The sequence below is a fragment of the Dama dama genome, chromosome 5 (assembly GCF_033118175.1).
Source record: "Dama dama isolate Ldn47 chromosome 5, ASM3311817v1, whole genome shotgun sequence".
Lineage (NCBI taxonomy): Eukaryota > Metazoa > Chordata > Mammalia > Artiodactyla > Cervidae > Dama > Dama dama.
This window is the reverse complement of record NC_083685.1, coordinates 41,544,146-41,564,962: the sequence shown is the minus strand read 5'-3', so window position 1 is coordinate 41,564,962 and position 20,817 is coordinate 41,544,146. Positions and strand designations below refer to the sequence as shown.

Below are 20,817 nucleotides of genomic sequence, written 5' to 3'. Positions count from 1 at the left end.
AGCAGAAATAGATGTTTTTCTGGAGCTCTTGCTTTTTCGATGATCCATCAGATGTTGGCAATTTGATCTCTGGTTCCTCGGCCTTTTCTAAAACCAGCTTCAACATCTGGAAGTTCACGGTTCATGTACTACTGAGGCCCGGCTTGGAGAATTTTGAGCATTACTTTACTAGCGTGTGAGATGAGAGCAATTGTGCAGTAGTTTGAGCATTCTTTGGGATTGCCTTTCTTAGGGATTGGAATGAAAACTGACCTTTTCCAGTCCTGTGGCCACTGCTGAGTTTTCCAAATTTGCTGGCATATTGAGTGCAGCACTTTCACAGCATCATCTCTCAGGATTTGAAATATCTCAACTGGAATTCCATCACCTCCACTAGCTTTGTTCATAGTGATGCTTTCTAAGGCCCACTTGACTTCACATTCCAGGATGTCTGGCTCTAGGTGAGTGATCATACCATTGTGATATCTGGGTGGTGAAGATCTTTTTTGTATAGTTCTGTGTATTCTTGCCACCTCTACTTAATATCTTCTGCTTCTGTTACGTTCATACCATTTCTGTCCTTTATTGAACCCATCTTTGCGTGAAATGTTCCCTTGGTATCTCTAATTTTCCTGAAGAGATCTCTAGTCTTTCCCACTCTGTTGTTTTCCTCTATTTCTTTGCATTGATCGCTGAGGAAGGCTATCTTACCTCTCCTGGCTATTCTTTGGAACTCTCCATTAAAATGGGAATATCTTTCCTTTTCTCCTTTGCTTTTCGCTTCTCTTCTTTTCACAGCTATTTGTAAGGCCTCCTCAGGCAACCATTTTGCCTTTTTGCATTTCTTTTCCATGGGGATGGTCTTGATCCCTGTCTCCTATACAATGTCATGAACCTCCGTCCATAGTTCATCAGGCTCTCTGTCTATCAGATCTGGTCCCTTAAATCTATTTCTCACTTCCACTGTATAGTCATAAGGGATTTGATTTAGGTCATACCTGAATGGTCTAGTGGTTTTCCCTACTTTCTTCAATTTAAGTCTGAATTTGGCAATAAGGAGTTCATGATCTGAGCCACAGTCAGCTCCCAGTCTTGTTTTTGCTGACTGTATAGAGCTTCTCCATCTTTGGCTGCAAAGAATATAATCAATCTGATTTCGGTGTTGACTGTCTCGTGATATCCATGTGTAGAGTCTTCTCTTGTGTTGTTGGAAGAGGGTGTTTGCTATGACCAGTGCGTTCTCTTGGCAAAACTCTCTATTAGCCTTTGTCCTGCTTCATTCCGTACTCCAAGGCGAAATCTGCCTGTTACTCCAGGTGTTTCTTGACTTCCTACTTTTGCATTCCAGTCCCCTATAATGAAAAGGACATCTTTTTTGGGTGTTAGTTCTAAAAGGTCTTGTAGGTCTTCATAGAACCGTTCAACTTCAGCTTCTTCAGCATTACTGGTTGGGGCATAGGCTTGGATTACCATGATATTGAATGGTTTGCCTTGGAAATGGAGATTATTCTGTCATTTCTGAGATTGCATCCAAGTACTGAATTTCAGACTCTCTTGTTGACCATGACGGCTACTCCATTTCTTCTAAGAGATTCCTTTAGTCCCACCCAACTGTGTGCTCCTTCCTCTACCAACTCTCTACCCCAACTCAAAGAACTATCAGTAGTTCAATATTTCCTTCAAAATTCAATTCCTTGGTTAGGAACTGAAGGCTCTCTGCAGTGATCCTACCTTAGCTTTCCAGTTTTATCTTTCACTTCACCTTTGTATATGCCATTCCTCTACCATCCTAGCCAACTAGTCTACTCACAGCTAAGCCTTATGATTTCCCTTGTTTGGGTCTTTCTTCATCCCATCCTTTACCTAGAATGCTCTGTCCAAATCCAGTTCATTTCTGAAAGCAGATCACATGGAATCTCTTAGCCTCTCTTTGTAATCTCAGATTTCCTCCCCCTTTTCAGAATTCCCAGAGTGTGTGGTTGTATTACCTAATTTATCTTTTATTGAAGTACAGTTGTGTCACATGTCACAATGTCATGTCAATCTGTGCTATACAATGAAGTGACTCAGTTTTACACATATACAATCTTTTTTTATAATATTCTCTTCCATTATGGTTTATACCAGGAGATTGGATATAGTTCCTTGTGCTGTACAGTAGGACCTTGTTGTTTATCCATTCTAAATGTAATAGTTTGCATATACCAACCTCAGATTCCCAGTCCATTCTCTTCCCCCAACCCCTCGCCCATAAGTATGATCTCTGAGTCTCTTTTCTGGTTTGTAGATAGGTTCATTTGTGCCATATTTTAGATTCCACATATAAGTGATATCATATAGTATTTTCTTTCCCTTTCTGACTTACCTCACTTAGTATGATAATCTATAGTTGCATCCATATTGCTACAATTGGTATTATTTTCTTTTTTATGGCTGAGTAGTATTCCATTTGTAGCAATATGGATGCAACTATAGATAATCATGGAATGATAATTCATGAATGAGTGAAGAATGAAGAAGAATGAATGAATGAAGAATATGTGTGTGTGTGTGTGTGTGTGTGTATACACACACACACACACACATATATATGCACACACTGCATCTTCTTCATTCATTCGTCAATGGATATGTAGGTTTTTTCCACAGAGGTTCATGTATGTTTTTGAATTATAGTCTTATCTGAGTGTATACCCAGGAGTGGGATTGATGGATCATATGGTAATTCTATTTTTAGTTTTCTGAGAAACCTCCATACTGTTTTTCATAGTGGTTGTACCAACTTACATTCCCACCAACAGTATACGTGTGTTCCCTTTTCTGCACACCCTCTCCAGAATTTGTTATTTGTTGACTTTTTAATGATGGCCATCCTGACTGGTATGAGGTGGTACCTCATCATAACTTTGATTTACATTTCTCTAATAATTAGTGATGCTGAGCATTTTTCATGTGCCTACTGGCCATCTGCATGTCTTCTTTGGAGAAATGTCTATTAAAGTCTTCTACCCATTTTTCAGACCACCTGACCTGCCTCTTGAGAAACCTGTATGTAGGTCAGGCAGCAACAGTTAGAACTGGACATGGAACAACAGACTGGTTCCAAATAGCAAAAGGAGTACGTCAAGGTTGTATATTGTCACTCTGCTTATTTAACTTATATGCAGAGTACATCATGAGAAACGCTGGACTGGAGGAAGCACAAGCTGGAATCAAGATTGCTGGGAGAAATATCAATAACCTCAGATATGCAGATGACACCACCTTTATGGCAGAAAGTGAAGAAGAACTAAAGAGCCTCTTGATGAAAGTGAAAGAGGAGAGTGAAAAAGTTGACTTAAAGCTCAACATTCAGAAAACTAAGATCATGGCATCTGGTCCCATCACCTCATGGGAAATAGATGGGGAGACAGTGGAAACAGTGTCAGACTTTATTTTTCTGGGCTCCTAAATCACTGCAGATGGTGATTGCAGCCATGAAATTAAAAGACGCTTACCCCTTGGAAGGAAAGTTATGACCAACCTAGAGAGCATATTAAAAAGCAGAGACATTACTTTGTCCACAAAGGTCCGTCTAGTCAAGGCTATGGTTTTTCCAGTGGTCATGTATGGATGTGAGGGTTGGACTATAAAGAAAGCTGAGCACCGAAGAATTGATGCTTTTGAACTGTGGTGTTGGAGAAGACTCTTGAGAATCACTTGGACTGCAAGGAGATCCAACCAGTCCATCCTAAAGATCAGTCCTGGGTGTTCATTGGAAGGACTGATGTTGAAGCTGAAATTCCAATACTTTGGCCACCTGATGCAAAGAGCTGACTCATTTGAAAAGACCCTGATGCTGGGAAAGATTGAAGGCAGGAGGAGAAGGGGATGACAGAGGATGAGATGGCTGGATGGCATCCCTGACTCAATGGACATGGGTTTGGGTAGACTCCGGCAGTTGGTGATGGACAGGGAGACCTCGTGTGCTGTGGTTCATGGGGTTGCAAAGAGTCAGACGCGACTGAGTGACTGAACTGAACTGAACCCATTTTTCAATTGAGTGTTTTGTTGTTGAGTTGTATGAGCTGTTTGTGTATTTTGAAGACTAAGCTTTTGTTGGTTAAATAATTTGCAAATATTTTCTCCCATTTCATGGGTTGTCTTTCTGTTTTTCTTTTTTTTTATGTTTTTCTTTTCTGTACAAAAGCTTGTAAGTCTAATTACATCCCATTTGCTTCTTTGTTTTTATTTCTATTGCCTTGGGAGACTGACCTTAAAAAAAGAATGTCAAAATATAGCCAGCTAGATCTATCTCTCTTTCTCCATAGAATATTCATCCATAAATACATAGTTATTTAAGTTGTTTCATATTTCTTCTGCTAGATGTAAGATCATCGGATGCAATGACTGTATCTTTTTCTTTGTTTTTGCCAGTCCCCCTAACCGTCACCACATACATTTTGCCGAGCGCATCTCCATTTACTAATCTTTACATACTTATCAAGTGACTATGTGCCGGGTGCTGTGCCAGTGGACAAGATGGATAGAATTCCTGATCTCTTAAAACTGACATTCCAGTGACAGAGAGAAAGACCATAAACAAGAAAATTAAAGGGGTGACAGAGTAGAGAATAACTTTAATGTGGGAAAGAGAGCACAGTTTGTCTGTTTGACAGGAGATGATATGTTACCGCTGGTCTGAATATCTAGGAGCCAGATAGGCAAAGGTTAAGTAGAACATCCCACATGGAAGGAAGAGCAGGAACAGCGTTCAGCTGGTGCCAGTGTGGCGTGCACAGCGGCTGGAGGAAGAGAGTGACAGGAGGTGGAGACAGAGAGGTGGCCGGGGGACAGATAGGGCCAGGTCTTGTAGCTGGTTGGTGACAGGGGGAAGAGAGGGAAGGGAAGAGGGAAAGAAAGGAGGAAAGAGGGGGAGGAAAAAAGTTAGAGACAGAAGGAAAGAGCAATGGGTATGAACGCATTACCTTTTAGTGTCTTATTAGTACAATCTTATAAGTGAATAAGTTTTTTTTAATATAAAAAAGACAGGAAGAATTTTAAAGGAGTTATTTAGTAAGTAGAATTCTAAAGTATATTAAATACTAGAATTATGTGAATAAACTCATATTGTGTGTTGTGTTCAGTTGCTCAGTCATGTCTGACTTTTTGCAACCCTATGAACTGTAGCCCACCAGGTTCCTCTGTTCATGGGATTTCCCCAGCAAGAATACTGGAGTGTTTTGCCATTTCCTCCTCCAGGAGAGCTTCCTGACCCAGGGATCGAACCCACATCTTCTGCATTACAAGCAGGAATAAATCCATGCTTATATCTTAAAATGTTTATCTCCTTTAACCCCCTTTTTAACACTTAACAATATTTTCTTCCACTTACCCTACTACCCAGTAAGCCATAACTGGTGGTGCTTTCCTCTGATCAGTCCAGTTTTCAGGTGAGCATTCAAACAATACACCATGTTCTTTCACAGGGTTCAGAGAAGACACTGAATTTGTTGAACCTGAGTGATCTTTACCATTTAGTGCTTTCTTTTTCTGTAAATTAATAGGTATTATTAGTCTTGGCTGGTATTAATTATGCTGCTTTAAATGTTTTCATATATAGATTTGAACTGGCTGATCCTAATACTGTAAGTGCCCGCAATGACATTCTTCTCCTTACCTGCAGGAAAATTTCTACCCTTCCTCATACTTTAAATGTCATCTCCTACAAGAGACTTCACAGATAAAGTTTCTCTTGACTCTCCAAGGAAACATTTGTTTCACAGTCTTACCTTATTAATATTTACACTATATTATATTAGCAGTTTATAGGTTTGTCTTCCCCAGTACATTAGAACCTTTTTCCCAGGGCAGAGACTATATGCCGTTCATCTCTGTATTCCTGAAAGCAGCTGTGTTTGGTACACAGTAGGTGCTTAATGAACAGATTACTAATGAGTTACTAAATGAGTAGATGATTTTAAAGCAGTATTTTTCCCTTGAAGCATACTCTCCAAATTTCCCACTGATTAAATCATTAGGAAACCAGTGACCCACTTGTAATATACACACTTTCTGGAAGGCTCAGGCCAAAACAGTGGAGTGATCCTTGATTCTTCTCCTTCTTTCAAAATGCTTATTGAAGACACAAATCCTTTTGGCTCATTCTCCATTATATCTGCAAGATCCAGAACCCACTGACATTTCTTGCTTTGAGAATTTCCACAGCTCCTTGCCTCCCACCCTTTCTACCTACCCTGCAAGCTTGTTCAGAGTAGCCCGAGTGATCCTTTGAAACTAAGGAACATGTCCTTGCTCTTCTCAGAACTACCCAAGAACTTCCCATCTTCTTCCAGATAAATCTCAAAAAGTCCTTAGCCTATCAGGCCTCGCATGACCCAGTCCTGCTGCTTTTGCCGTCTCAGCTCCTACTGCTCTCCTCCTGACTCAGGCTGCTCCTGCACGCTCAGCCACCCTGCCTCCACGGCTGTGTACCAGCTGCTCCTTCTGTCTGGAAGCTCAGCCACCACATTTGACACGTGGCTTTGTCCCTCAGTTCCTTCTGGTTTCTGTTCAAATATTACTTGACATGATCAGAGGGATATTTCAAAATAGTAACCACCACCTCTCCTTACTCTGTTCTGTTATAATTGCTGTTGAAACTTATCCTACCTGATATATTAAACTGCTTGCTAATTCATTAGCTTGCCCTGCTAGAATACAGGCTTCACGACGAAAGAGACTTTTTGTTCACTGCTGTATCCCCAGCATCTTGAGTAGTATCTGGTGAATGGTAGGTACCTCAATGTTTAAATAATACGGGGAAGGCTAATTTATATTACTAAGTAAGTTAATGAAATGAACCTTACAGAATCTATTAGTGTGTTAAACAGGAAAGGAGGAGCATAAGAATGCAAAGCACATAGAGATATATAGTCAAACATAACATTTTGCTGAATACCAATTTCTGGTAGCTAGAAGAAGAAATCCTATAAGACAAAGAGTTTCACTGCTGATTGAGTCCTAAGAGATGATATAATTCAGCTCACTCACTTTATAACTGAGGAAATAGGAAGAGTTGAGACCCAGTCCAGGAGTCCTTATTCCCAGCCCAATGTTCTACCGCCCAAGTTCTTCACAAATTTAGCAACCTTGGTACATGTATTGCTATATACATTACATTAATTTTTCAGTCTTCTTTATTTTATTTTTTTGGCAGTATGATGTTTCACCAGTCACAAATAAGCTTCTATATATTTATCAAGATATTTAATACTTATCTTTCCCTGCTATTAAATCTATGCAATTGAGATTTTAATTGTATACAACATTACTACTTTTCTGGAAGTACAATATTAAATAAAACTTCATTCCGGATTGAAAAGCAAGCAAGCAACCAACCAACCAAGTGGCTAAAACATTTATAACACTATTGTGTAAATTCTGTTCTTTATTCCTTTATATTCCTCATACTTTATCCTGCCTTTGAATACTTAAAAAATTACCAGTTACAAAATGGTAGAGATAAATATCCAAATAATGGTTGAGTCACAGATATCAAATATGGGAGGCAAGTTTATATTACAAACTACTATATTCTATTTTGCTATAGAAAAACACAGGCTCACCATTTCAGAAACAGATCCACCATTTCCTGAAACAGTAATCTGGGACATCAAACTCAGAATTACGAAAGAGTTAAAAGTTAAGTACAGTGAATATAATTCTTTGGCATTCAAATTAGATGGAATGACTATTAAAAAATTAAGTGAAAAGAGTTATTGCTAAAGAGTTTTAGAATATTTAGAGATCTGGAAGTAAAATTGGCAGAGAGCTATATTTATAGCAGTGCCCTACCTCTTCAGCCAACGTCTGCTGGAAAACTGCACGAATGGAGAGACAACACTGATGGAAGTTCTTTATCAGTTGAGGGTGGATAGAGCCGCTCAGCTGTGCCACCTCTTCATGGGTAGGAGTAATAAAGATCCCTTGCACTGTTTCTAAGGCAACATAATGGAAAAGTGTGTTCTCAGGACCAGATGTCAATCTTGGGGGAAAAAAAGGAATTAAAAAAAGATATTAGAGTAAACTTAAAAATGTTGCTTCGTTTTGAACTTTGTAGATGTCTAATAAGCTTCTAACTACGATAGAACATTAGGAGTATAATTAGGGAAGAAAAACTAGACCAAACACTGAAATTCCCTCTTCCTCCTTATCTGAAATACAGGCTAGGGTTATTTATCAGTTCCCTTAACGGAGGCAAATACTACATGTTATTCAAGGATAAATAAACACCAATTCATTTGCAAGTAACTTTATCATCCCTTTGCAAAACAACCCAAACTGGCTAAAACCTTCTTTTTCCATGGTTGGTAATGAATAACTCAGCCTGAGTCTGGCCCAGATACCTACAAGCCATAAACAAGGTATCAGTCTAGGGTGCACCACATACAAAAACACCTTCCAACAAACTAAGATTTTCAGTTAGTAGCTTAGTAGCCATAAAGTCTCTTACCATGACAGTCAAAAGAACCATCCTGAAGAAAAATGAAATCAGTATTACTAACTACAAAGCTGAGTTAACATTCTAGAAGCCATGGCTATTACTAGAAGTATTCCACTACTTCTCATCATTACAGTCTCTTTTCTATGTTCTCTCACTATTTTCACTTCTCCATTCTTTTCCATCCTTTCTTCCCCTGCTGAGGTTTGAGATGCCAGCAGAACCTATAAATACCGCTTATTTCTACCAGTGGTAGGAAGAGTAAAGAACAACAGAAGCAGTGACAATGAAATAATGGTAATAGTTATCATATACTGAATGCCCTCTGTGTGCCAGGGTAGGTGCTTTAAAATATCTTAGGCTTAATTCTCATAATTACCCTGTAAGATATTAACTACTCCTATCGTCATTTTAACCATAAGGAAGTCAATGTTCAGAGAACTTGCATTAACTTGTTTGCGGTCACACAGCTCAGTGTCAGAGCTTAGCTGATTCTGAGACCTGCTCTACTACACCTTTCTTTGTCCTGATTGTCCGTCTATGAACATATGGACTGAAATCCCCCATCAGCGCCTCCTGTTAAACTGTTAATTAGGCAGCAAGGTCAGAATAACTTTTTATCACTAACTGATGGTCTTGGTTTTCTTTAAAGAGGCCAAAGATAGGCAGGCTTTGAAGGAGATCATCTATAAATTTTTCTCATACTTTTCCATAGGGTGGTGGGTTCATTAACAACTGGTTATTAATGGTATTTTTTCAATTAAGTGAAAAATAATCAAAATACAAAAGCTGTAATTATTCAAAAAGAAAATAATTGAAAACATACCATTTAATTCTGAGGTTTTCAAATTCAAGAAAAGGTACAGAACAGAAATGACTCTTTTAAAAAAGAGTTATTAGTAATGTTGGTATTTAGGGAGGTTTAGAATTTAAATTTATATTAACTTCTTTAGTTTTCTCTCAGAACAACCCCACAACACAATGAGCAGCTCTGGTTCTTGAAAACCATAAATTACCTCTGTATATTAACTCACTCAGTGTATAAACTGAAAGTTTAAAAATCATCAAACAAGCGATTTGGAAGGACAAGTATTTATTTTTAAAACATGCAGATTAAATCGGATTTGTTCCTCAGAAAGGTCACCCCTACAGCAGAGGATAGATTCAGGATAGGATAGGAATTGGGAACTGGTTGCAGTACAACCAGGTGAGAGAATGGGAGCTTGAACTAGCGTACAATTATTAGGCGCTGGGTGGATTCAAGAGTTACTAGAATGCAGAATGGGTAAGACTTGTTTACTGAATGGAATATTTTCTGCATATTATTATTTTTAATATATATTTTTATTTTACAAAAACAAATTAGGATAGTATATTACACACCAGTCTATATCATACTTTTTAAATAAACTAGTTTGAACATCTTCTATGTCAGTAAAGAGAATAAATATGCCTCTGTAGCATCCTTTTAAATAGGAGAGCCTATGATTTACATCACATATTAATTTATGCTTAAAAGCACAATTATAAATTTATATTGTTACAATATAACCTTTTGTTAAGCTATAAACTTGGAAAAAGTATTTCCTTTTACTAGAGAGAAAGCCCAAATAACATATATATACATACATATTAAAAAAATAATATACAGAGGTAATAAAAATTCAGAGCAGTAGTTTTTGTTAAATGGAAGATTAGGGATTGGGGAAGTTATTACAGGCTTCCACCAGAGGTTTGGTTTAGATTTGTTTAAAAAATATTTTTGTTTTTTAAAATAACTAATTTTCTTTAACTACTAAAATATTACACCTCATATTGGAAGGCATTAAATTCCAAATTTTAACACATTAGATTTTCAAAGCATTATTTTATGAAGCCAAGCTACCTTGTTTTTGCCCTCACTTTATGAAAAAAGTTTTTCCTGACGTCTCTGAAACATATAGATGAACTTAATATAAAACATTTCAATGATTAAGAAGGTGGTAGCTCTAAAACGTCTTTTTAAATATTTATTTTTAATTGGAGGGTCATTGCTTTACAATGTTGTGTTGGTTTCTGCCATACAACGACGTGAATCAGCCGTAAGTATGCACATGTCCCCTCACTTCTCCCCAGCCCCTCACCTTCTCCTACGCCTCTAGGTTGTCACAGAGTGCCGGGTTGAGCTCCCTGTGTTACCCAGCAGCTTCCCACCAGCTACATATTTTACATACGGTGATGTGTATGTTTCCATGCTGCTCTCTCAGTTCGTCCCACCCTCCCCTTCTCCCCATGTGTCCACAAATCTGTTCTCTATGTGTGTGTCTCTATTCCTGCCCTGCAAAATACGTTCATCGGTACCGTTCTTTTTTAGATTCCAAATACATGTGTTAATATGTTTTTTTTTTTTTTTTTACAATTTATTTGTTAGCACTGGGTCTTAGTTTCGGCATGCAGGATCTTTAGTTGCGACATGTGGGATTTAGTTTCCTGACCAGGGACCGAATCCAGGCCCCCTGCATTGGGAACACAGAGTCTTTAGTCACTGGACTACCAGGGAAATCCCCAATATTTGTTTTTCTCTTTCTGACTTACTTCACTCTGTATAACAGGCTCTGGGTTCATCCACCTCACCAGAACTGACTCAAATGTGTTCCTTTTTATGTCTGAGTAATATTGAACAGCTTTTTTTTTCTTTTAATGTGAATTTGATTTGTACATGTCTACTTGCTCTAATGAAAGTGTGCAATAGGAGTTTATTACACAAACTGATTCCATGCATGCTATCATAATACCATACAAAGCTCAGGAAGGAAGCCCTGCATAACAAGAAGTGAATTTGTAACAGTTCATATTTTAATAATTATAGACAGATTAAGTTCTAAACATGCTCCTCCCACTCAGCTCTTTTTACATCAGAATTCCCTATTTACTTTTACTTATTTCCTAAAGAGGGTGTCATAGGTCAGTTCCCTAACCCTCCCAGACTCTGATAGGGAGGTATGCAGGGAGGAAGTTTATTAGGGAGGACTTTTGGGGACAACAGCTGTGGGGGTGAGCATGAAGGAAGCAGGATTGAGCAGAGGGAAAAGCTGAACTGTGCTCCAGTTGAGACAGAAGACTCAGCAGCTACTGCCAGGACCTCTGAAACTTGGATGGCTTTTCAGAGTTGTGTTGAATTTAAGTAGGGGCAAGCCTGTACTCACTTATCGATTAGTCATTAGATGTGGCTACTCCTAGGGAGAGGTGGTAAGCTTGGCGGAGTTGATAAACTTCCAAGTTGGACAAGGCCAGGGTAGGGGGACTCCACTATGAGTCATTAGCAACCAGCACTCTCAAGCCCTGGGAATGAGTACTCGGAGCTAAGGAGTATCTACAAAACCACAGCATCCATGAGAGCCTAAAAACAGTAAACTAATTTAAAAATCAGACACACAGAAGGGAGGCTACCTGTGGAAGAGACATAAATGGAAACTTTTACATTTTGAAGTACTACTTTGTATGTTTTTTATTTCTTATGTTTCTTATATGCATAATGAAAAATATTAGGGAAATAGCATAGCTATCTTCTTTCATATATAAGAGGTACCATATTTGCTGAATAAAATTTATGTTATGGAACTGCACTTTTTCACTGTAAAATTTCCTCAAACACAGAGCGTTAAGTGAAAAAGAATGAAACAAGGAAGTTTCTTACTTCACTGTGTTATATATATCCAGTTCTTTTTCTGAAAGGTCCTTTTTCAGGTTCCCCAAATGAAATGGATTTGGAAGAGTAGACTTCTTTTTAGTAACCTGAAAAGTATTATTAAGTAGATCCATTTATATCTAAGAATGGAAATCAAACAGAAGATATAATGTAAAACTAGAAGTCTTTCAAGGAGAACTACTTATTATTTTTCAATGTTTCTGTTAGGGGACCGGCTGATCAAAACCACTCACCCTGGCCAGGCACAAGAGGTGACTACTTGCATGAGTTATCTGACAAGAGGGGTCCTAGTAAGGAATGCAGAAGTGACAAGCTACCACCAACTGGAAGAATTTGGGAAAGGTCAAAAGGAGAGAGGAGATACCAACCCGTATGTCCTACCAACGTCCCAGAATCCTTGCTGGAATCCATCTTGGCTGAGCGATGCGCACGCCACCAGGAAGGACCCTGAGTCAGAATGACTGACCAGAGACAACCCGGAAACCAACCCCATCATCATAAAACCTGAGACTGCAAAACATGTGGCAGAGAAGTGCTCCCTGGTTTCCCTTACCCTGTTCTCTGCCAGGGAGCCCCTTTCCAGTAAAGTCTCTTATTTCATCAGCATGTGTCTCTCCAGGTAATTCACTTCCAAGTGTTAGACAGGAGCCCCCTCTTGGACCCTGGAAGGGGTTCCCCTTTCTGCCAACATTTCCTTCAAACATTTTCAATGCTAACTTGTACCCTTGGCTTATCCTATGCTAGCAGTAACCACAGTAACACATCATGCGAGAGGACATGACAGTTCCCTAATGTTTTACTACTTGGTATTTCTTTCTCTCTTGGCCCTAAATCACTGGTTTGCCAACAGCGACAGAAACCACCACTAGTATAAATGAAGAAGGATTTGTCATTAAAAATTCCCTTGCAAATACAAATAAGGACTGGAGAGACAGTGTAGCTCCTAGAATGTACACATAGGAATGAACACATACCTTAAGCAAGGCTCCAGTTTCTTCTGAACCATCCGAACCCTGAGATTCTGTAGTGTGGGGGCTCAGGCCAACACCTTCACCTTCAAGACCATTGTCAGGTCCTCCACTTCGGGATGGACTGGGCTTACGTGTCTTTAAGGAATAGTCACCGAAAAGGGTTCTTCTGCATGTTGGAGAGGTTGCGATCTTGGAAGCACTGTGCAGCCTACTGAGGATAGGTGAGGTGGTTAAATTATCTAATTTTTCATGTGACCCAGCAAGGAACCAGTCAGCACAAGACAAGCAGGGGGTTGGAGAAGAGGCTAGCCGTTCATTTATGCGGGAATCTACCCCTTCCAGCTGGTGAAGAGTTGTTTTGACCTGATCCACATATATACAATCTGGTCCAGGATTCCCAATGGCTCTGGACGCACAGCCTCCAGCTTCTAATAGTACACATAACATATAATATCTCTATAAGAAAAAAAATTAATACAGGTTTAGCTACATGAAAATATTTGTATGTAACGTGCATGCATAAATTTATGAATACTAAACAGTGCGAAGAACTGATGCTTTCATATTGTGGTGCTGGAGAAGACTCTTCAGAGCCCCTTCGATAGCAAGGAGATCAAACCAGTCTAATCCTAAAGGAAATTAACCCTAAGCATTCACTGGAAGGACTGATGCTGAAGCTCCAATACTTCAGCCACCTGATGCAGAGAGCCAACTCATTGGAAAAGACCTTGGTGCTAGGAAAGTTTGAGGACAGGAGGAGAAGGGCACGACAGATGATGAGACGGTTAGATAGCATTACTAACTCAACGGACATGAGTTTGAGCAAACTCCGGGAGACAGTGAAGGACAGGGAAGCCTGGCATGCTGCAGCTATGGGGTAGCAAAGAGTTGGACATGACTTAGTGACTAAACAACAAACAGATATGGGCATGTGGCATAATTATGTGATGGTTATGAAAAACTGCACCCTCCTCTTCTTAGTTATCCTCAAGGCTACTTGATGACCCTTGAAAACAAATTTCACACTGCCTTATCCTGATACACCATAAGCTGCTACTTTTGGCACATGGACTCCCCTAAGGTAGCCTTCAAAGAGCCTTCATCAGTGGTAGTCCTTTCATTTGCAATCACATATTTATTCTGTTTCTGATTCTATATTCTTTTCATGTCTCTCTATTTCCCAAAACAAACTAGAAGGTAAAACCTATGGTTTTATAGAAATGGGAACAAAAGATCTTAAGAACCTGCTAAAATCTTATCTTGGGGTTCATTACTATTTCTCTATGAGTATTAAATGGATACACAATAAAAGAAATAAAGGAGAGTAACTTATTTGAATACCAATATTTGACATGCTTATAATTTTAAATTATCATTTTTGTGTATTTATTTAGACAATCAGTAAATGGCAAAAACAAACAAACCCAAGAAAGAAACTAAGGTAAACTTACCAAGCCAACAATTAGCAAAAAATATCTCCCTTCAGGTTCCTGAAAGACTTCAGTGTTTGAGTCTGCAGAAGGCTGGAGGTGATGTCGAGGAAATACTTCCCTCCATATTACCAACTGACCAATTCTCTGTTTTGCTGCTAAAGGCAGTAGGCAGTAGTGGCGACAGTATACAGCAATATCGGTAAGATCATCCTTAGGCAAATGACTGCATACCAAATACCCCTTGAATTGAACCACAGAAAATAAAAGTCAACTAGTGACATAAAGCAGTAATCCTATAATGTATTATTAAGAGTTTTATAGGTATTTCTTCAGTTGGTTTAAAATATTTCAGTTTTAACTGGAATAAAGAAATAACAAAAATGTCTTCTTTCAACTATTCATCAAGTATGTATAACAACTTAGGTCTGTAATAAATAGACTTTAGCATAAAGCAAGATCACTTCTAAGTAGCATTAACCTGAGAATTTGAATTACAAAGAACTGAATTCTGAAGATGAAAAGCAGAGAAGTATGAGTTGAGGTGGGGTGAGACTTTCACATTTATAGTTCTGTATTGTCTGATTCTCTTTAGATATGTTTAATTCTGTGCCTAAAAATATACAAAATTAAAATACCTAAACTCATTTGATGAATTGGAAACTTTGAATTGAATTGAAACTTAACTTGTTTTACCTGGAAGACAACTACCTAATTTTAGAAAATTTATCAATAAGATACAGTTACTTTTTGAAGATAAGGGAAAATTATACACAACTGCAAAAGGAAATCAACAAAGTATTGCTCTTTTCTCATATACACTTGATTCTTTGAGTACTATTTCTTTCTTACAAATTTTTAAGTGCTTTAAAATGTAATGAAACTGAAATATTTAATGTATTTGTAAATATTAGGTGTAAGTCTTGTTTTAAGATCCAAATTTTATTGTATCTACATTCAGAGAAAAAGAGAGAAATGCATTTCTCATGTTTGTAAGAGTTTGAGAAAATTTAGGTTTGTTCATATAACAGTACAACATTTAAAAGTCAAGCTTAACTTACCTTGTAAAATAGAGAAGACCCCAAAATTGTATATAGCCGTCTCATGTCATAGTAATCCTCAGACTAGGGGAAAAACCACAGTGGATTTATACATGTATATGTATATTTTATGATTTAAAAAATATCCTAGTTAAGCTACAACAATTAAAATGGAAATTACATTCCTTAGTAACTGAAGTTTCCCCTTTTTGGTATTTATTTATTTATTATGGAAGCACAGTTGACTTATAGTGTTTCAGATGTACAGTATGGTGGTTCAGTTACAATCACACACACACATTCTTTTTCAGATTCTTTTCCTTTATAGGTTATTGCAAGATAATGAATATAGTTTCCTGAACATAGGTCCTTGTATTGAGGTATAAGGTGCCCATGTATTTATTTTTGACTGAAAACAACCTTATTTTTGATTCTTATAAAATACTGTTGAATAGAGACACCTAAGAATAGAACATAATGTTTGTTATCCCAAGAGGGATTGAAAGAAATCTACCCAGACAAAATGCTTCTACTAGACATCATCTAAAATATTTGATATTACCATATACTATTTTTGAAACTAGAAACTGGTACAACCTATTTGGGGTTTAAAAGTACATAAAAAAAAAATACACATATCCTTTGAGTAATTCCTCTTTTATAAATCTACAGAAATACTTGAACAAGGCAATCAAGATTTTAGAATTTCTAATAAAAAATAGCACCCCCAATGATGTGTATGTGTGTGTGTATATATATGCATACATGTGTGCTAAGTCACTCAGTCCATCTATTCTGTGCGATTCATAGACTGTAACCAGCCAGGTTCCTCTGTCCACGCAGTTCTCCAGGCAATAACACTGGAGTGGGTAGCCATTCCCTTCTCCCAGGGATCTTTCCAACCCAGGGACTGAACCTGGGTTTCCTGCATTGCAGGTGGATTCTTTAGCATCTGAACCACCAGAGAAGCCCATATGTATATGTGATGTATGTATGCCATGCCCTCCTCCAGGGGATCTTCCCAACCCAGAGACTGAACCTACATCTCTTAGGTCTCCTGCATTGGAAGGCGGGTTCTTTACCACTAGTGCCACCTGGCATATACATATGTATTGGCTTGTACAGGGGTATGTATGGGCTTCCCCAGTGGCTCAGACGGTAAAAAAGTCTGCCTGCAATGCAGGAAATCCAGGTTCAATTCCTGGGTCAGGAACATCTCCTAGAGAAGGAAATGGCAACCCACTCCAGTATTCTTGCCTGGAGAATTCCACAGACAGAAGAGCCTAGCATGGGATCGCAAAGAGTCAGACAAAACTAAGCAACTAACACTTTCACTTTCATGTATGTGTACAGAAAAGAGTATGGAAGAATACATCCAAACTGTTAGAGCAGTTACAACTGAGGATGGAACTGGTGGAGAGGGATGAGGAAGGAGGACATGTGTTTTTTAGTAATCATGCTAGCATATTTTTATCCCAATATGCATGCACTACTTTTATAATAAAAAAAAAAACAACTAAACAAAACCTAAGGAACACTGGAAATAATCTAAATATCCCTCAACTGGGGGATGGATTAACACTGTGATAACTTCATACAGTGGACTACTGTATGCAGTAAAAAGAACTGAACTACTGATACAGACAATGAATGAATCTCAAATAAATTATGCTATGTGAAAGAAGTCAGACCCATCCTTTTTCATTTATTTTGACTGCTTTTATGTCAAAGATATCTCCTGTGATGCTTTACTGTCCTCACATTTAAGAATGAGGTGTTAATAAGTTTATTGGAAGCTTTTTGAGGGTATGGAAGCTCTTTGGCTTCACTGTAGGTAAACTTTTAGAAAGAATTTTAATTATAAATTTTTACATGGTGAAATATACATAAAATTTACTATCTTAATAACTGTTAAATGTACAGCTCAGTAGCATTATGCACATTCACACTGTTCACAACCAAATCAGAACTTTTTCCTCTTGCAAAACTGAAACTTATTATCTATCAAACAAGGACTCTCCATCCCCCTCCCTTCCCCCAGCCCCTGGCATCCACTCTTCTACTTTCTGTTTTTATGAATCTGACTACTTTAGGCATCTCCTACATTCTTGCCTGGGAAATCCCATGGACAGAAGAGTGCGATGGGGTACAATCCATGGGGTCACAAAGAGCTGGACACCACTGAGTAAACAACAACAATGGGTGAAATCATGCACTATTTTATCTTGTGATGGGCTTGGTTTGCCTTTGTGACGTGCTAGTGTGGTGTCCTTTGGGTTCATCCCTGTTGAGGCATATGTCAAAATTTACTTCCTCTTGGGGGCTAAGTCATGTTTCACAGCATGTATTTTCCATGATTTCTGTCTGTTCGTTCATCTGTTGGTGAATGTGGGTTGGTTTCTCTTTTTGGCTGTTGTGAATGATGCTGCTGTGAAGGTGGGTTTGCAAGTGTCTCTTAACTCTTTTGAGTATATGAACTGCTGGGTCATGTGGTAGTTCTGTTTTTTATTTTTTTGCGGAGACCACCATGCTGGTTTTTTTTTATAACATTTGCACTGCTTTGCATTCCCACCAACAGTGCACAGGGTTTCCAATTTTTCTACATCCTTGCCAACCTTTGGTATTTTTTGGGTTTCGTTTGGTTCTGCTGTTGTTGTTTAGGACCCTGCTTTTTCCACAGAAAATGATCTTGAATATTTTTTCATGTCAGTAGACAGTTTTCTAAACATGATTTTAATGGCTATATTATTGAACAGATTCCATAATGTAGTATTTTGTTTCTAGTAATTTTTCAGGGTATAAATAATGCTGTGGAGAATATTCCTAGAAAGAAAATCTTTGGGTACATTCCTGATATTTTCCTTAGTTGATAAGTTCCTGGAGGTTGAATTCCTATACCAGAGGATATATATATCTAATGTATATTGCCAGATTGTTTTCCTGAGAGGTTGCATGAGTTTATATTCCTACTAGCAGTATGACAGTATCATCTACACTGCACATTTCAGACAAAATTACTTCAGTGTAAGATCATAAATACAAGGTTACCAAGAATATACACCAACTGATAACAATGGTTAACTCTGAGAATAGGGCTGGTTTTGATGTATGAGTGGTCAAGCAAAATGCTAGGTTTATGTTTACTGTTTGCATTTCCCCATAAGAATGTACTCATGTAATATTTGTAAAACTAAATAAACTTCCTAATTAAAAAAAGTCAGATGCAAAATATTATTTACCATGTGATTCAACTTATGTGACTTTCCAGAAACGGGAAAACCATGCGCACAGTAAACAGACCAGTGGTTACAGGAACTGGGGTAGGGGAAGGGACTGACTATAAAAGGGCACAGAAAAACTTACTTATTATAAATTGTACCTTAATAATAATCTTAAAACACTAAAGAAAAGGACACAGAATTAAAATATAACATTAAATCTTAAATCTAATGTCACAAAAAGTTTAGAATAGATCCCTCTTTTTGTAAAATTAAAATTCTGAATTATTCTGCCAGTTCTGACAAATGTGTACAGATGTGTAAGTGCCACCAACATCAAGATATAGAACAGTTCCATCAACACAGTTGGCAATATTTTTTGCTGAGTATTATTCCATTGCATATAAATATATATACCACAATTTGTTGATGGACATTGATTATTAAGCTGGTATGAACATTTGTTTACAGGTCTTTGTATTGACATAGATTTATTTTTCTTGGGTAGTTAGATAGCAATGAGTTGGGTTGAGTTCAGTTCAGTTGCTCAGTCGTGTCTGACTCTTTGTGACCCATGGACTGCAGCACGCCAGGCCTCCCTGTTCATCACCAATTCCCAGAGTTTACTCAAACTCATGTCCATTGAGTTGTTGATGCCATCCAACCATCTCATCCTCTGTCATCCCCTTCTCCTGTCTTCAGTCTTTCCCAGCATCAGAGTCTTTTCCAACAAGTCAGTTCTTTGCATCAGGTGGCCAAAGTATGGCGCTTCAGCTTTAGCATCAGTCCTTCCAAGGAATAGTCAGGATTGATTTCTTTTAGGATGGACTGGTTAGATATCTTTGCTGTCCAAGGAACTCTCAAGAGTCTTCTCCAACACCACAGTTCCAAAGCATCAATTCTTCGGCACTCAGCTTTCTTTATGGTTCAACTCTCTCATCCATAAATGACTACTGGAAAAAAACCATAGCTTTGACTAAATGGACCTTTGTTGGCAAAGTAATGTTTCTGCTTTTTAATAAGCTGTCTAGGTTGGTCATAACTTTTCTTTCAAGGAGCAAGTGTCTTTTAATTTCATGGCTGCAGTCACCATCTACAGTGATTTTGGAGCCCCCAAAAGTAAGCTGTTTCCATTGTTTCCCCATCTATTTGCCATGAAGTGATGGGATTGGATGCCATGATCTTAGTTCTGAATGTTGAGTTTTAAGCCAACTTGTTTACTGTCCTCTTGCACTTTCAGCAAGAGGCTCTTTAGTTTTTCCCTTTCTGCCATAAGTGTGGTGTCATCTGCATATCTGAGGTTATTGATTTCTCCTGGCAATCTTGATTCCAGCTTGTGCTTCATCTAGCCCTGGATTTGGCATGATGTACTCTGCATATAAGTTAAATAAGCAGGGTGACAGTATACAGTCTTCAGGTACTCCTTTTCTGATTTGGAACCAGTCTGTAGTTCCATGTCCAGTTCTAACTGTTGCTTCTTGACCTACATACAGATTTCTCAGGAGGTAGGTAAGGTGGTCTGGTATTCCCATCTCTTTAAGAATTTCACACAGTTTGTTATGATCCACACAGTCAGAGCCTTGATGTAGTTGATAAACCAGAAGTAGATGTATTTCTGAAACTCTTGCTTTTTTGATAATCCAACAGATGCTGGCAATTTGATCTCTGGTTCCTCTGTCTTTTCTAAATCCAGACTGAACATCTGGAAGTTCACGGTTCACATACTGTTGAAGCCTGGCTTGGAGAATTTTGAGCATTACTTTACTAGTGTGTGAGATGAGTGCAATTGTGTGGTAGTTTGAGCACTCTTTGGCATTGCGTTTCTTAGGGATTGGAATGAAAATTGACCTTTTCCAGTCCTGTGGTCACTGCTGCATTTTCCAAATTTGTTGGCATATTGAGTGCAGCACTTTCACAGCATCATCTTTTAGGATTTGAAATAGCTCAACTGGAATTCCATCACCTCGACTGGCTTAGTTCATAGTGATGCTTCCTAAGGCCCACTTGAC

At 38.2% G+C, this 20,817-nt stretch overlaps 1 protein-coding gene across 2 annotated transcripts in view; it reads right to left on the bottom strand.

The window, feature by feature from the left end:
• The window catches only part of INTU (inturned planar cell polarity protein), an 85,472-nt gene that overhangs the window by 3,805 nt on the left and 60,850 nt on the right, over nucleotides 1-20,817 (bottom strand). For both annotated transcript variants that reach the window (XM_061142317.1, XM_061142318.1), the window contains 6 exons: nucleotides 15,612-15,674; nucleotides 14,572-14,793; nucleotides 13,124-13,576; nucleotides 12,138-12,235; nucleotides 7,816-8,005; nucleotides 5,354-5,511 (listed from right to left, as the gene is read on the bottom strand). In XM_061142317.1, the coding sequence (XP_060998300.1) occupies nucleotides 5,354-5,511; nucleotides 7,816-8,005; nucleotides 12,138-12,235; nucleotides 13,124-13,576; nucleotides 14,572-14,793; nucleotides 15,612-15,674 (1,184 nt within the window). The remainder of the gene's footprint in view (nucleotides 1-5,353; nucleotides 5,512-7,815; nucleotides 8,006-12,137; nucleotides 12,236-13,123; nucleotides 13,577-14,571; nucleotides 14,794-15,611; nucleotides 15,675-20,817) is intronic.